General features: G+C 54.6%; 1 protein-coding gene across 1 annotated transcript; it reads left to right on the forward strand.

Moving 5' to 3' along the window:
* The first annotated feature begins 1,256 nt into the window (after positions 1-1,256).
* Positions 1,257-16,989, forward strand: LOC128836179 (maestro heat-like repeat-containing protein family member 7). Its single transcript, XM_054026197.1, has 10 exons — positions 1,257-1,590; positions 1,698-1,835; positions 3,254-3,368; positions 5,258-5,398; positions 7,609-7,785; positions 13,503-13,658; positions 14,540-14,641; positions 14,910-15,012; positions 15,457-15,516; positions 16,520-16,989. Exons 1-10 carry the CDS (start codon positions 1,532-1,534, stop codon positions 16,702-16,704), a joined length of 1,236 nt encoding a protein of 411 aa, XP_053882172.1. The 5' UTR covers positions 1,257-1,531; the 3' UTR covers positions 16,705-16,989.
* Positions 16,990-17,484: the final 495 nt, after the last annotated feature.

Genomic DNA, 17,484 nt, shown 5'->3' on the forward strand with positions numbered 1-17,484 from the left:
TAATCAAGTCATCCCTCAACCTTCTCTTTGTTAAGCTGAATAGATCAAGCTTCTTGAGTCTCTCACTGTGTAGGGTGACCAGATTTTATAGGGACAGTCCTGATTTTAGGGACGTTTTCTTATATAGGCTCCTAATACCCCGCAACCCCCGTCCTGATTTTTCACACTTGCTGTCTGGTCACCCTGTCACTATAAGACATGGTTTCTAATCCTTTAATCATTCTCACGACTCTTCTCTGAACCCTCTGCAATTTATCAACAATCTTCTTGCATTGTGGGCACTGGAACAGGACCCAGGATCCCAGCAGTGGGTCACACCAGTGCCAGATACTCCCACTCGAGATTCTTCTGTTTATTTATCCCAGGATCACATGAGCTCTTTTGGCCACAGCGCCACACTGGGAGCTCCTGTTCAGCTGATTATCCACCAGGACTCCCAGGTCCTTTTCAGAGTCTCTGCTTCCCAGGAGAGAATTCCCCGTCCTGTTCCTAGATGTATTCATTTACAATGAGCCATAGTAAAACACATACTGTTTGATTGCCCCCCAGTTTACCAAGCGATTCAGATCGCTCTGTATCAGTGACTTGTCCTCTTCATTATTTACCACTCACCCAATTCTTGTGTCATCTGCAAATTTTATCAGTGATGATTTTATGTTTTCTTCCAGGTCATTGATAAAAATGTTAAATCGTGTAGGGCCAAGACCCGATCCCTGCGGGGACCACACTGGAAACACACCAGTGCAATGCTGATTCCCAGTTTACAATTACATTTTGAGACCTGTCAGCCAGTTTATAACCAATTCATGTGTGCCACGTTACTTTTGTATCCTTCTAGGATTCCGATCAAACTGGAGTGTGGCGCCAACTCAAGCGCCTTACAGAAGTCTACATACATTATGCCAATGCTATTTCCTTTCTCTACCAAACTTGTAATCTCATCAAAAAACAGATCGCAATTCTCTTGGCCGGAAATATTTTCCATACACCCATGTTGATTTGCATTAATTAAATTATCTTCTTTAATTCTTTATTAATTTAATCTTGTACCAGCCGCTCCATTATCTTGCCTGGGATCGATGTCAGGCTGACAGGCCTGAAATTACCCAGGCCATCCCGTTTACCCTCTTTAACAATTGGCCCAACTGACTCTCCCTCTGGAGCGTATATGGAGCCTGGGCACTTAACTCAGGGCTGTGAGTCCACTGGGCAGCAGGGCACATGAAGCTAGGCATGGCAACGCTGAGCCGAAGTCCCTTCTGTGGTTCTAGCCAAGATCACACAGGCTAGGAATTGAATCCAGCATCCCAGGCCTTAGCCCCCAGCCCACCCCTCCTCTCTAGGTGCCTCGGGGGAGCGTGGAAAGGGCGAAGGCCCTGCAGTGACATCTGTCTCCTGTTCTTGGCTGCAGGCCACCAGAGCCCTGTACGAGATCTTCAAGGAGCAGGCCTGCAGACAGCAGGTGAAGGAGCTCTTCCCTCAGCTCTCCATCGCCCTGCTATTCCAGATCACATATACGGTGGAGCTGTCCATGCATAACGAGAGGGTGAATAACCAGGGGGACACGCCTGCATCCTTCAGCCCTGTCAGGTACCACCAGCCCGACATCCCGCCTCGGTTCTGAACTGTCGCCCGCAGGCACACGGCAGAGCCTGGCCTGGGCTCGCTCAGTAACAAGAGGCTCGCTCTGCATGCAGGTATGCGGTGGATGCCATGCAAGCCTTGCTCCAATGTGCTGGCTACAGGGACCAGACCACGTTCATCCACAAGCAGGGTGGCTGGGGCATGCTCGTGAACGCCGACATGCACCACGAAGGCGTCTTGGTGCTTGCCCGGTGAGTGTCTTGTCCCTGGGGCTGCTGCCCAGAACTGACCGCAGTAGCATCTCCCGTCCCTGGGCCCAGGACACGGCCACATCGCCTTCCCCGCTGGGTGAGACGCGGCTCCCAATCGCCTGCGTGGAAGAGGCCACAGCCTCTGTGCCGTTGGCTGAGGGGTCAGTCGGCTACTTCTCCACCCTGCGCTGCCTGGCGTAAACCGCTTCCTGCGTGGCTCTGGCAGGCGTGGCTGGGCAAAGACAGCCTCCGTCATGTCTGTCTGCAGCGTTGGTGTAGCCCTGTCAGGCCCAGCACATGAGAGAGACAAGGCGGGGGAGGGAATGTCTTTGGCTGGCCCAGCATCTGTGTGTGAGAGAGAGACGCTAACACAGAAAGCTCTAACACTTGTCTTAGACCAATCTAAGATATTCCCTAACCCACCTTCTGTCTCTCATCACCCAATATCTGGGCACATGAGAAAGGCCACCGAGCCCACCGACGCCCTTCTTTGTCTGCAGTTCTCTTGCAGCCTATCACGGAGTCCCCGGGCAATGCTCTGGAACTGCTCCCCACAAAGCCAGTCAGGACTTTGGGGAGCCTCCTCTCCCTCGGAGCAGACTGTCTTCAGGGCAAGAAGCTCACACGGCTTCACTTTCCTGGGTCTCTCCTTGGAGCATTCAGCATATGCCCCTCCGTGCGCTTCCCACAGCGAGTCCCCCCAGGTGGGGTCCTGAGGAAGCCAGAGGATCCTGCACGCACCCCCACTTCGCAGTCAGACGTGACTCTTAGCCAGCCAGTAAAACAGAGGTTTATTCGATGACAGGAACACAGTCTAAAACAGAGCTTGTAGGTACAGCAAACGGGACCCCTCAGCCGGGTCCATTCTGGGGCCCAGCGAGGCAGACAACTCCGTCCGCACTCACTTCCCGTCCCCAGCCAGCTCCCAACTGAAACCCCCCTCCAGCCCCTCCTTTCTGGCCTTTGTCTCTTTCCTGGGCCAGGAGGTCACCTGATCTTTGTTCACCTTTAGCTATCCCCTTGCAAGGGGGGAAGGGCCCTGGCCATTTGTTGCTAGGAGACAGATTGTCAGCCATTTATGCACACTGGAGACTTAAGAAATGCATAGGGGAAACTGAGGCAACCACACAGTATTCAGAGGAGACATTAAGAACGTCCCTCCCACTTGGTCACACAGCCCAGCGCTGCGTGCTCGGAGCTGGCCTCGTGGAAGGGCTCCCTGTAGAGTGATTAAGGGTCTGGGTCTCTAGCAGTTAGGCTGCTGGGCATTTTAAGCCAGCAGGAACTAGTCCATGCCAGCTGCACGTGACTAGTCACCCGGGATCCCCTGTCCTGTGGCACTGGTCTGGTTAGATTTGTAAATGGAGAACCAGTCCTTGCCCACCTCAATGATGTGGTGTTTGTGTTTCCCATGCCAGGGCCATGGTTTCGGTCAGTTTCCAGGAGCGTTGCTGGATTTTCCAGGAGCTGATGGCCATCCTCAACTGCAGGGATGATAGGCGGTACATCCCGGCCATGGCGTTCTTCATTCAGGTGAGCCTCACTGGCGGGTGAGGGTCGTGAGAACAGCCCTAGCCCAGCGGTGACTGTGGCATGGGACTGACCTATGGCCAGGGGCGGCAGGTTTGTAGAAATTTTGGTGGTGACCAGCAGAGCCCGCCCCTCCAAACTGCCTCCCACCTGTCTAAGTCTCTGGGAGGGAGTTTGGGCGGGGGGAGGAGATCTGGGGTACAGGCACTGGGCTGGGGTAGGGGATTGGGGTGCAGGAGGGGTGAGAGGTTGGGCCCTGGGAGGGAGTTTGGGTGGGGGAAGGGGCCTGCGGTGCAGGCTCTGGGATGGAGTTTGGGGGCAGGAGGGGGTGTGGAGGGAGGGGGTACAGGCTCTGGGAGGGAGTTTGGGGGCCGGACTGGGGTGTGGGAAAGGGGTGGGGGTGCAGGCTCTGGGAGGAGTTTGGGGGCAGGAGGGGGTGTGGAGGGAGGGGGTACAGGCTCTGGGAGGAGTTTGGGGGCCGGAGTGGGGTGTGGGAAAGGGGTGGGGGTGCAGGCTCTGGGAGGAGTTGGGAGGGTGCGGCGCTTACCTGGGGCTCCTAGGCAGGGCGGGCCTGGGGGCCTCCGTGTGCTGCTACCCCCAGGCACTGCCCGCGCAGCTTCCTACTGGCTGCAGGGGCGCTTGGGGTGGGTGTGACGCAGTAGGGAGCGGGGTGGATTGACCTGGGTATGTCGGTTAGTTTTACTGGACTGTCTGCATGGGGGATGGGAGAGCAGGGGATGACTTTAGGTGAGGGACAGTACCTGAGCCTGTTAACCTGAGCCAGGAAGGGGGGTGGGGCAAGTTGACACCTTTGCCCTGGAAACTGGACAAAGGGAGAGGGGGAGAGAAGGAGGAGGAGAGAGCCTGCAGGAGGGGTTTTGGTTTCAGTTTTGGGCTGGGTGGGAAGAGGCAGGGAACCCCAAGTCTGGGGTCTAAGATCCTTGCCCCCCAGAGGGACCTGGCTAAAGGGGTCCTGGTTGTACTTACAAGCCCTGCTTGGGACTGTGTTCCTGTCATCTAATAAACCTTCTGTTTTACTGGCTGGTGAGAGTCACGGTGAATCACAGGAAGTGGGGGGTGCGGGGCCCTGACTCCCCCACACTCCGTGACAGTGGGACACAGACCCACCCCACTCAGGGGCCGCAGGGAGGGGCCGGCAGCCATGTGGAGCAAGCAGGCAGGAAGCCGCTCAGCTCCGCTGCACTGCGGGTGGTGAGTGGGGGCCCCGGGCTCTTTTAAATGGCCCGGGAGACGTGGGGGCAGAAGGCGGGGCCGAGGCCCATGGTGCCCAGGCACCGAGGGCCCATAGAACTCGCCGCCCATGCCTATGGCCAGGAGAGGAGTAGGTGGCTCTGGGGGTGGGTGGGTGACCAGGGGCAGGGAAAGCTCCTAAAGCCCTATGGGTGGAGTCACTGACTCTGGACATTGTTACCGGCCCCAGCTGGTGTTGCGGGGCTGGAGCAAAGCCCAGGGTCGGGTGTCTCTTGTTCCCCAAGGCTCAGCTCCATAGAATGGTCCCTTGTGTGACCTCGGCCCTGAAGCCCCCTCTGACGTCCATATGCCATGCGCAGGCCGGGCCCATCCACAGCCAATTCACCTGCCCCCCGTAGACCGGGCGGCCCTTTGGAACACAAGGCTGCAGCCCCCTCCCTCCCTGCTCCGCATGCAGCTGAGCCTTAGTGAGGGAGCAGGGTAGGCCTTGATCTCGGCTGGAGCCTCGAGGGCCCGTTGCGCTAGCAGCGTTTCAGTGGGGCACACACAGTGACCAATCGCGGTGCCCGGTGTACAGCGCATGCTGTGCCCGTGGCAGGTGGAGCTAAGGGCCCCTTGGCAGAGATGAGTCGTGAGGGTCCAGCCCCGTTCTCTAGCTTGTTTCGCTGTTGATGTGTTAGCTCCTCCAGTGCCCTGACCTTGGCAATAAGCAGGAAGACGCCATCCTGGACCACTTGAGTGGGCAGCTGAGAGACCCCAACACTGTGGTGCGCTGGCTGGCGCTCAAAGGCCTCCTGAACCTGTCCCTGTGCCCAGAGAAGGTGAGAGGGGAGGAGGGCTGGGGGATAAACCCAGAACCGCAGGGAGCTGCTGCAGGGCTGGGGTCATTGAAACCTTCCATGGGGACATGGCCCTGGCCTCGAGTCAGGAGCCCTGGCTTCTATTCCTGGCTCTGTCACTGACCTGCTTGGTGACCTTGGGCAAGTCTCCAAGCCTGGCTCCTGCGGGGTGTGTCTCTGGGTGTGTGCAGTACCTGGCACTGCCGGGCCTGATTGTGTCTGGGGTCTCTGTGATCCAAAGAACCCTAGCACTAGATTAGCAGCAGAGCTGTGGACTCTAGACCCCAGGGAATGCTGGTGACACCAGTGATCAGGGACGCCCAGACAGAGCCATTTCGCTTCAATTAGGAACCATTTTTTCCTACAAATCCCCTTTTAAAGCCTCATAGGTTTTAACTGTTGATGTCACAGCTCTGTCCCGCAGCACTTGCTCCTCTGAAGAGCTCTACAGGGGCCTTTTGCTGCTAAGATCTCATAACAAGTTTGATACACACAGTATAGTGAAGGCAGAGAAAACCCTTGGGGCTTAAATACACAGATCTGGCAGCCTGGTAAAGAGGAGACAATCTGAAGGCAACTCTCACTGATGATAATTTACTTACCTTGAGAATAGCGGGTCAGTCCGGTTTATTAAACCCGGACTACGATTCTATCAGACATGGAGAGGGCGTGACTGTAATTCTTTGTCATACACCATTCCCATCGTTCCATGCGCCTCAGCCTGGTTTTCACTTGCTTGTGGTTCATTTTTTCTTCCGGAACCGGTTAGCCTGTATTTGACACATTTTTTTCCCTGATGCCGGTTGAGATTTTCATAGATTCATAGATTCTAGGACTGGAAGAGACCTCGAGAGGTCATCGAGTCCAGTTCCCTGCCCTCATGGCAGGACCAAATATTGCCTAGACCATCCTTGATAGACAGTTATCTAACCTACTCTTAAATACCTCCAGAGATGGAGATTCCACAACCTCCCTAGGCAATTTATTCCAGTGTTTAACCACCCTAACAGTTAGGAATTTTTTCCTAATGTCCAACCTAAACCTCCCTTGCTGCAGTTTAAGCCCATTGCTTCTTGTTCTATCCTTAGAGACTAAGGTGAACAAGTTTTCTCCCTCCTCCTTCTGACACCCTTTTAGATACCTGAAAACTGCTATCATGTCCCCTCTCAGTCTTCTCTTTTTCAAACTAAACAAACACAATTCTTTCAGCCTTCCTTCATAGGTCATGTTCTCAAGCTCTTCTCTGGACCCTCTCCAAAAATGTTTTGTGGGGCTGTCTTTGAAAGGTTCAAAAACCAAATACAGAAATGATTGAATCTGGCTTTTAGTAACAGACCAACCCTAGAACTCGTGTGCAAAATTGGCTCCCTCCTCTAGGCTGGGCTGTAAGGACAGGGACTCGGGAGAAGCCAGGTTCGGTTCCTGGCTCTTCCAGACTCCCTGGGTGACCATGGGCGAGTCACGTAGCCTCTCTGTGCCTGAGTTCCATGTCTGTACAATGGGGATAGAAATCCTTCCTTTGTGTGCCTAGCCTGTAAGCTCTAGGGCAGGGGACGTCTCTTACTGTGCCTGGAAATCCCCCAGCACAAGCCCTGATTGCAGATAGGCCCTCGAGGTGCTATTTGAACCCCTATAACAATAATAGACTTGATTTATTTGGGGTCAATGTGTTGTGCAGAGAACTTTCCACAGATGATACCCGCTAATAAATACCATCCCCTGAGATCTGGGGTACAAGGAAGCAGCTGCTTATGTTTCAGGTAGCCGGCCCTGCTGCCCGTGATCCTAGCTGGCTGTGCAAAGGCTTTGAGGTTCTAACATGTCACCTGGAGGCAGGGGCGCTGGAAGACTTTTTATAGTGGAGGTGCTGCACCCCACCTTACCCCTGCCCACACCCCCTGCCACCCCTAGAGCTGGGCTCAGGAGCAGGGCCATGGCTCCAGGAGCCGGGGGCGGGGGAGGTGGATGGAGCAAGGGAACCGAGGCTGGGGCCACAGATGGGGGTTGGCGCAGGGCTGACAGCTGGGACCCTGTGAGCGGGGCCAGGAGCAGAGCCCCGTGTAAAACCTGGGAGTGCTGCAGCACCCCCTTAGTTCCCATGCCTCTGTCTGCAGGGGAGGTGGACGTTGTTTTGGAAATGGCTTGTGGGTCACTGGAGGGTGTTTTGTAAAGCAGCTCCTCATTTCACGCAGGTGGGGAAACTCCAGCGTCTGCTGCCAGAGGTCCTGGAGCAACTACAGGAGGTAGACAGGGACATCATCGCCGAGGCCATCACCGTGCTGAAAAACATCCTTGCCGGCATGGACAGGCAGAGCGCCAGCCGCGCGGCTGTGCAAGTGGCTGAGAAACTCCTGCCTTTCATTGATGATGTAAGGCCTGGTGGCCCATGGGAGACCGTTCAAACTGCGGACCTGTGAATGGGGACTGGCGGGTGGGCTAGCGGGGCCTGTGTATGGTCCTAGCCAGAAAAAGGATTGTTGTAAATGACGTGAGCCCATTCCCACCTTCCTCTGCTACCTCACTCTCCATCAGAGCGTATGGCAGAAAGGATGGGAACCCTTGTGTCCTGCAGGCCTGCTGACAAGGATCAGGGCAGCCTGGGGACAAGGCTCCCCTTGTGGAAGGACATGCATTCCTGAGTCTGCATGCAGTGAGGGGGCCTCTGCAGCACAGGGTGCTGCAATGCTCTTGCTGGCTTCCAGGGTGACAAGTGATGGTACCCTGGTGAAAATCCTGCCCCTCCTCTCCCTGGCCAGGTATCCCACAGCTGGCCTGGGAGCTCCATAAGGAAACGGCTCCGTTTGTAGGTTCTGCAGCTACCACCCTTTCCTCTCCCCTTTGTTCTCATGGCAGCGCAGCGTCAAAGGAGGGCCTAGTTCTCCCCAGGTCTTTCATAACCACAAACTAGCCCCCGCTGGCACGTTCACCAGACTGATGTCCAGTCCCCCACTGGATGATGAGATCCAGCAAGTGGGCAGGAGAAAGGGGCCCATCCATTACTGCCTTCTAGGGGTAACCCCCAGTGGGGGCTCCTGGAGCGTCCACCCACCTCCCCAGCTTTCACAACACTAAATACTACCCTCAGCCCTGCCGAACTCTGCTGGGACCCTGCCGCTCTTTATTTAGTAGTGGCACAGGCCCGGCTCAAGCTGTTCCCAGGGTCTCCTGGACCCCAGCTGCAGGATCTCGCCCCGGGGCGAGCCCTTTAAACCAAACCTCTCTCGGGCCCGGGGGGAACAGAACAGGTTCTTTATGGGGGGGGTGTTAAATCCAAATAGCGTTAATGAACACAACGCCCATCACCAGGGAAAGGCAAATAGGCCTCAACAACTGGAGGGAAGACCAGCGAGGTGCCAATTCAACATCTGCCTATGCCCACTGCAGTGCAGCTCTGATGCCCCCAGACCGCTCCCATAAGTTTTGTGCAGAGCCTGCCCGGCTGCTCTGAGCTGACACCGGGGGCAGGAGCAGCTGGCTAGTAAGATTAACATGGGATGGAGTCTAGCAAACAAGCCAGGCTACCTGTGTAATGGCATGTTACCCTGTATGATACTGTTCGACTACTAGGTGATGCTCTGTAAAATACCTTATTTAAATGAACCTCAGCTGTATCCAGCAGAGCATTAACGGTTCTTATGATGAACCCATCTGCAGTGCTCAACTTGTGCCAGGGCTTGCCAGGGCTTAGCCCTGGCATCTCTGGGCTTGCTGCATCAGTTATGATTGTAAAAAAATTGCTTGAGCCCCAGCACCTCTTTCATTACAAATTAAGCACTGTCCATCTGGTGTGTGTAAACAAGCTCTGTAGGCAGTACATATCTGGTACAGAACATGATATGGTGTCAGGAGTAAACTAAGAACAGAAACCAAAGGAAAACAGCAACACAGGTTGCAGACGGAAGGAACAGCAACGAAGTTTGCAGGACCTCATCAACATGTCCCACTCTGATTCCCCAGAGAACGTCACCTTTCATAACCCTTCACAATGGACAGACTGGAAACAATGTTTGGCACGATTTTGCATTGCAAACAAGCTGCACAAAGGAACTGGGGATATACAGGTATTGACTTTAATTTAGGCTATGGAGAAGCACGCAGAGCATATCTTTACCTCCTTTGACTTTACTGAAGACCATCACAAAGACAACTATGCAAGGGTTGTGGTTAGGATTGATGCACACTTTATAACCAAGGGAAATGTGGTTTATTAAAGAGCATGTTTTCAGCAAAGAATTCAAGAACCAGGGGAAAATGTTGAAAGTTTTAGAAGACCTCTGCATCCCCTGGCTGAAAACTGTGATTTGGGGAATGTAAAACATGAAAATTTCAGAAACAGGCTGGTTATTGGGTTAAAAGATAAAAACCTTTCATAGAGACAAGCCAGGTGAGGTCTAAATGATATTCCCTCACCTACCTCTAATATCCTGGGACTGTCACAGCTATAACAACACTGCTAAAAACCTTTCACAGTAGCTACCGCCGAAGAGAGATTTAACTCTACCCACAGCTATACAGCTAGCAAGAGTCAGAATTAGTCAAACAACAGGCAAAAGCAAATTGAAAAACCTGCAACTAGCTTAAAAGCTACAAACAGACACTTAAGTGTTAAAAGTCTTTCTCATAAAATCCCTGAGGTAAGGAGAGAGAATTCGCAGGCTAAGAGGGACAAATGCCAGTCTACATGCACAAGGTGTGGAAAAGTCATATCCCAAGGGATGATACATGTCCAGCCAGAGGCGCATGCTGTAATAAATGCCTGAAATATGGACATTTTGCAGCTGTTCGTTGCACTGAAGCAGTCAGGGAGTTGACTCATATTGCAGACAATCAAGACCCATTGATTCTGGGATCTATCACTTGTGATGACATGGCGCCCGCCTGGAAAGTGACATTGAATATTCAAAGCAAGACTATTGACTTTAAAGTTGACTCGAGAGCTGATGTCACACAGCTCTGACCCTCCCTGAAGGGATTTTGAACTGCATGGGCACCGAACCAATTTACAAAGACAAAAGCTTTGCGTTCCGTGTGTATGAGATCAAAGACCAACAACCTTCTCAGCTGCAGTGTAGCAGCCATGATGGGCCTAGTGAGAAAGATGGAAGAACTTGAGGATCTGATGCTATTGGGCTTTTGAAAGGTGATCTAGTCCAAATCAACTTAAGAGGCAATGCTGAACCAGTGAACAACCACCTCTACAAGAGAGAGAACTGGGAAAGACTAGCTGCAGATTTTTGTGAATTCAGAGGACATCATTGCCAGGTCATTGTGGACTACTTTTCCAGCTATATAGAAATAATGTACTTGAAAGACATAACATGTTGCAGTGTTATTGAGAAACTGAAGTGTACGTTTGCTCATTTCTGTATCCAGAACAACTAGTGATGGACAATGTCCCACAATTCACTGCAGCAGAATTTAAGTCAGTCTGAATGAAATATGATTTTGCTCATATCACTGGCAGCCCAAATTACTCACAAGCGAATGGAGAGGCTGAGAGAGCTGGGCAGACAGCCAAAAACATCTGACAGCAGGAAGATCCATTCCTTGCTCCTCTGAATTACAGATCAACACCAACAGCAGCTCCTGCATCTAGTCTAGCACAACTCCTCATGGAAAGACAACTCAGAACTACTGTTCCAAGAACCTACTACGAAGTGGCCAGACAGGAAGAGCGCAGCCAAATCAGATAAACAGGCTAAAAGAATCATAGAATCATAGAATATCAGGGTTGGAAGGGACCTCAGGAGGTCATCTAGTCCAACCCTCTGCTCAAAGCAGGACCAATTCCCAACTAAATCATCCCAGCCAGGGCTTTGTCAACCCGGGCCTTAAAAACCTCCAAGGAAGGAGATTCCACCACATCCCTAGGTAAAGCATTCCAGTGCTTCACCACCCTCCTAGTGAAATAGTGTTTCCTAATATCCAACCTAGACCTCCCCCACTGCAACTTGAGACCATTGCTCCTTGTTCTGTCAACTGCCACCACTGAGAACAGCCGAGCTCCATCCTCTTTGGAACCCCCCTTCAGGTAGTTGAAAGCAGCTATCAAATCCCCCCCCCTCATTCTTCTCTTCTGGAGAATAAACAATCCCAGTTCCCTCAGCCTCTCCTCATAAGTCATGTGCTCCAGACCCCTAATCATTTTTGTTGCCCTCCGCTGGACTCTTTCCAATATTTCCACATCCTTCTTGTAGTGTGGGGCCCAAAACTGGACACAGTACTCCAGATGAGGCCTCACCAATGTCGCATAAAGGGGAACGATCACATCCCTCGATCTGCTGGCAATGCCCCCACTTATACAACCCAAAATGCCATTAGCCTTCTTGGCAACAAGAGCACACTGTTGACTCATATCCAGCTTCTCGTCCACTGTGACCCCTAGGTCCTTTTCTGCAGAACTGCTACCTAGCCATTCGGTCCCTAGTCTGTAGCAGTGCATAGGATTCTTCCATCCTAAGTGCAGGACTCTGCACTTGTCCTTGTTGAACCTCATCAGGTTTCTTTTGGCCCAATCCTCAAATCTGTCTAGGTCCCTCTGTATCTGATCCCTACCCTCCAGCGTATCTACCACGCCTCCCAGTTTAGTGTCATCTGCAAACTTGCTGAGAGTGCAGTCCACACCATCCTCCAGATCATTAATAAAGATATTAAACAAAACTGGCCCCAGGACCGACCCTTAGGGCACTCCGCTTGAAACCAGCTGCCAACTAGACATGGAACCATTGATCACTATCCCTTGAGCCCGACGATCTAGCCAGCTTTCTATCCACCTTACAGTCCGTTCATCCAGCCCATACTTCTTTAACTTGGCGGCAAGAATACTGTGGGAGACTGTATCAAAAGCTTTGCTAAAGTCAAGGAATAACACATCCACTGCTTTCCCCTCATCCACAGAGCCAGTTATCTCCTCATAGAAGGCAATTAGGTTAGTCAGGCATGACTTCCCCTTGGTGAATCCATGCTGACTGTTCCTGATCACTTTCCTCTCCTCTAAGTGTTTCATAATTGATTCCTTGAGGACCTGCTCCATGATTTTTCCAGGGACTGAGGTGAGGTGAACTTATGAACACTTTTACAACAGATGTCACGCAGAGAACTGCCTTGTCTAGAACCTGGTGCCCGGAGGTGACATGTAACTGCTGATTGGGGTCACCGTTTAAAGGTTCAGCCACTCCCAGAACAGCTCAAGTCACCCCGTCCCCAGGCTGCCCCCTCAGCCTCACCTCCCAGAAAGCAGTGGCCCCTCCCTACAGCATCCAGCTATTGCTCCTGGTTCTCCCTGCTTGGCACAGCTCGCCCAGCCTCCCTGGTCACTGGACTGGTTCAGCTCTGCCAGCAGCCATGCAGGGCGGGGGCCCAGCAGCACCATGTGACCAAGCAGGGCTGGCTCTGAGTTAACAAGAAACCCATGCACAGGAGTGGGGCAACCCTCAGCCCACTCCGAGCCCCTGGAGGCTGGGTGGCTTCCAGTCATGGCTTCCAAGGCCCCCTATCTGGGAACTCCTGCACATTTACCACTCCTTGGCCCTGGGTTAAATCCACCCCAGGTCCCTGTGCGTGGCTTGAACAAACACCAGTGTAGGAATTTGCCCCCCACGCTTGGCCCCCTTGGCCTGGCTAGAGGGCCGCTGTGGGTCAAGAGCAGTGTGAGCTGGGCCCGCAAAGCGGGAGGACAAACTACACCCCCTCCTTCGCTCTTTGAATCTTTCCTCATCACTCCCTCTCTGCCGCCCCTGTCCTGGCGCTGCTCTGCCCTGAGCATTCCCCCTTGGCTGACACAGGTGTGTGCTGATGTCAGTGTGCCCAGAGCTGGCTGTGAGAGCCCAGGGGCAGTCTCACCCCACCTTACTGCTCTCCCTGGCCAAGAAGTTACCAGGCCAGCCCCTCAACTGGTGGAAATCTGCATCTCGATTGCCTTCAATGGCGCTATGCCCATGAGACTCTGGCCCCAGCTGTGGCTGTATGGCTGGGGGGTGAGTTACCAATACCCCCTGCAGGGCAGACATCTCTGGCACAGTGAGCGCTCGCCCCGCTGGGTGAGAATGACTGTCACAGCGTCTCCTCCCCACGTCGTCTCTTGCAGGTGACCAGCAGGCTCCGGGTGCTCTCCATCACCCTCTTTAAACACCTGCTGGAGCTTGTAAGGGGGCTCGACAGGAGGCGGATGAAGGCGCATGTGCTCCAGAGCCTGGTCCCGCTGCTCCTCCTTGTGCATGATGAGCGTCCCAACGTGTCCCAGGTGAGGCCACGAGCTGGAGCCTGCAGCGGATACCGTTACAGAGTGACCAGTAATTTGTTTTGAGGGGGCAGCATGTGACACCCCCTCTTTAAAGGGTCTCGCTGACAGAGGGCAGGTGCTCAGTGCTGTGACAGTCAGGCGCTCAAAATCACTTGAACGTTGAGTGCAGTAGCGCCATGACCATGGCGCCCCACCCAACTGCTGAGTCTTCCCTGCATCCTCTGAGCCCAACACTCCCCCCCTGCAGCCAGGCTGAGAGATTGGGTGGGGGGAGGGGTCGCCTCACCACTCCTACAGCCACTGGCCTCCGCACATTCCCTGGCTGTGCTGGTGGGAAGAGCACAACCCTGGCCATGGCCCCTACCAGGAGCAGAGCTACCCAGTCTCCAGATGGTGCGCAGGACCCAGTGTGCCCTTGGCCAAGCGGCCCGGACAGCCCGTACTAGACATGAGATGCCCAAGCCGCCCCCCCACTCCCCGCCCCAGGTGTCTCTGCACATGCTAGCGCTCATGGCCACCATCACTTGGGAGCCAAATGCCACCAGCACTAATGAATTCTCCCTCCTACCCACCATGAGGAGGGGAACTGAGGCACAGCATGAGGCCTAGCGCCTCAAAAGTATTGATCACCCATAGGCATTAGGCACCTAAATCCCTTTGCAGCCCTGGGCCTAAGCAACTTGCCTGAGTTCCTGCAGGGAGAGCTGGGAATTGAGTCAGGTCTCCAGCTATTGCCTTAGCCACACCACCGCCCTTCCGCAAGCAACCTGGGGCCGGGAAGCGTTCAGCATGCACGGTCTCCCCGCCTCCGGGTAACGAGGCTAGTGGCTTCCAGCTCCCGTAACCGTGGCCGGCTCGCCCTGGCCCCACTTGTTTTGCAGGTGTGTTGGGACACCCTCAGCAGTGCGGCAGAATTCCTGAAGTGGCACCAGCTTGGTGGCTTCATCCAGCGCAAGGATATCTGGCAAAGCTGTGACTGCCTGGTGAGGGAGCCCTCAGGTCATTCACTGCGCAGCCCTCGTGGTAGGAGCGGGGGAATCGGTGGATAGGGCACCCCCCATTGCCCAGCTCTGTGCCCACACTGAGCCCCAGCCCTGGGACCACTCCTGGCCCTGGGTGTAGTCCCTCTGCGTGATCCCCCCGGCACAGGAAAGAGGGGTGAAAACAGGACGTGCGCTCCACACACCTGGAACCTGGCCTGCGGGACGGAAAGGCCTTTAATAACCTTGTGCTCCCTTGTTCTGGTCCTAGCTGACGCGCTACAAGGGGAGAGCCAACAACTTTCTGTGCCAGACCATGGCCTTTCTGGAGAACCCACAGACTCCACTTAGACAAGCGGCCATCAGGTTCATAGGTAACCACAGAGCAGGGGTCCCTTTAACAGGGGGGCTGGATCCGGTCCCAGGCTCTCCTCAGTCCCTGCCAGCAGCGAGAAGTAACCCTTGGGCTCCTGATTGTCCAATGCAGGATCAAGGGTGTCAGAAGTCCGCAGGAGCAAGCTCACCCCAAACTGCCCTGATCGGCTGATGGGCCCCCTCTAACCCCACTGCTCCCCATGCAGTCCCCATTCCCCCCCCCATACCCCACCATGGGCTCTTGGTAGTGAACCCTCAAGGTGCTGTGCTCTCCTTTGGCAACCAGCCCTGTAACCATCCCTGGGGACTCACCCTTTCCCCTGGGGACTCGGGAGCACCGTCCTGGCCAGCGAGGGGCGGGGGAAGCGAGGGGTTGCTTGGAGGGTGACATTTGACACCCTCGCTGGGGCTGCGGGGATGTGACGAGCTGTTTGTATGTGTAGGGCTCGCTGCCCGGCAGCTGGACCAGAGGAGCCAGGACAAGCTGGATGCCATCTGCAACGGTGGGTGGTACCTGCTTTGAGCACTGAGCGCTAGGGGGATGAACGGCCCAGGGCCGTGGGCTGGGTTCAATCTCCGACGCCAGCAGGATCTCGGGCGAGAGCCACAAAGGGATGCAAAATGTAGATCCCCAAACCCCTGATCAGCTGCCCCCTCACCCTGTCGTGTCTGCTGGTTGGCATGTGCCAGGCACTTAGCCCTGACCTCAGAGCTGCGGCCTGGCAGATCCCCAAACTGGGCCTGAGCTGGCTGGCCTTCAGAGACGATTGCCCCCCCCCCAAACACAGCCGAGGTGGGGTGCTGCCTCCCCCCTTGCACTCACTAGCCCAGTGTTTAGAGCAGTCACCTCCACGTGGGGTGCCTGGGGTGAAGCCACTGCTCCAAATGAGGCAGAGGTGACGTCCGGTCACCTACCTCCTTGCTGCGTGCCCGGACCCCTGGGCAGCGCAGGGCAGAGCAGCATCTCCATATTTGTTGGCGAATGGTGGAGGGGGGGAGTGATATAGCTCAGGCTTCTCACTCCCAGAGCAGGTTCACAGCTGGGCCTCCCAACCAGAGCTAGAGAATGGCTGAGCTCCCTCCTCGGCATTTCCTGGATGGCAGCAGGGCACCTAAAGTTAGGCATAGCCTAACAATGTCCAAGCCCCCTTTATGACTCTCCCCCTCTCTGGACCTAAGTGCCCATCTGTGCATTGGGGGGAAGGCGGAGGGTAAATACAGGCAGGGATGAGGTGCTCAGATACTGCAGGGATGGGGCAGTCCTAGAAATAGTGAGTAAATGGGGTTCATTGGGACTTCTTGCCTGTGTCTGGAGGCTCCCTCATTTGTGGAGGGCAGCAGGGATGTTTAGTGAAGGTTGCTGGTTGTTCCTGCTAGTCCCCTGCCTCCCGCCTCCCAGCCTGCTGCCTCCTTGTCACAGGCCGAGAGGTACAGCACTGGCTTGGTTTGCTGGGGCTCTCCAGAGCTCTGTGGCTCTGACCTCCATTTCCTTCCTTTCAATCTTAGACCTCAAAGGCTTGCAGCAGGACAGCAACTCCTCGGTCCAAAGCCTGGCTTCTCAGACCATCTTCATCCTGGAGGCGTTCAAGAACCACCCGCCAGCCCACAGCAGCCTATGGACATGCTTTCATAGGATAAGAACAATGTGCACTAAGGAGAGCCCGGTCATTGAAGCTGCCCAGCTGCCCTAGCTCTGGGAAAAGCCAGCCTCCCTTCCCTGGGAGCTTCGTGCCAGACCATGGCTTCTTCCCCATTGGCCGCCTGCTCTGCGCAGCCATGTGAGTAGTTAACTGCTCGATAGCTTTCATCACCATGTACTTTTTGATAGGTTTCCATGCACTGTGTAGCATTTACGTCCCGCCCTCCCTCCCCATTTCCAGTCGTGTATGTTTTTGGTGCCGTCTGCCATTTTGAAAATTTATTTTGTATTATTTTTCTGTGTTTGGCCGGGGGAAGGTTGTGTGCCTGTGTTTTGACATATTTAGAGAAAAAGTATGAATGAGTAGAAAGAGAGACTGTAAGGGATTCACGGCTCCCTCCCCGTCCGTCTGGGCGGGAGACCACGCCCTTTGCTATGATACTTCCGGGTACCTTGGTTCAGGGGAAAAGTAGCTCAGTGTTAATGGTTCTAGCCTGCAGTCAGGCCAAGTAATGGTAGAGAGTCTGTTTGCCCAGGGCCCTCAATCAGGGCAGGGCAGCAATCGAGAAGGGGCTGTGGCCTACAGGCAGGCAGGCAGAGCAACAGAAGGTCCATTTGCCTGGCCACTGATCAGAGTGGGGCAGCAAGCAAGTAGGGGGGCTCTGGCCTACAGTCCGGCAGAGCTGTGGCAGTCTAGGGGAGGTTACCTCTCTGGTGGGAGAGTCAGCACAACCGTCTGGCATCCGGATTCAGGTGGGAGCCAGACCAATGCAGGCCTCCTGACAACCATGTGGGGAGGCTACCACTTCTGACGTTGGGTTGCCGGGGGTAG

The sequence above is a fragment of the Malaclemys terrapin genome, chromosome 4 (assembly GCF_027887155.1).
Source record: "Malaclemys terrapin pileata isolate rMalTer1 chromosome 4, rMalTer1.hap1, whole genome shotgun sequence".
Lineage (NCBI taxonomy): Eukaryota > Metazoa > Chordata > Testudines > Emydidae > Malaclemys > Malaclemys terrapin.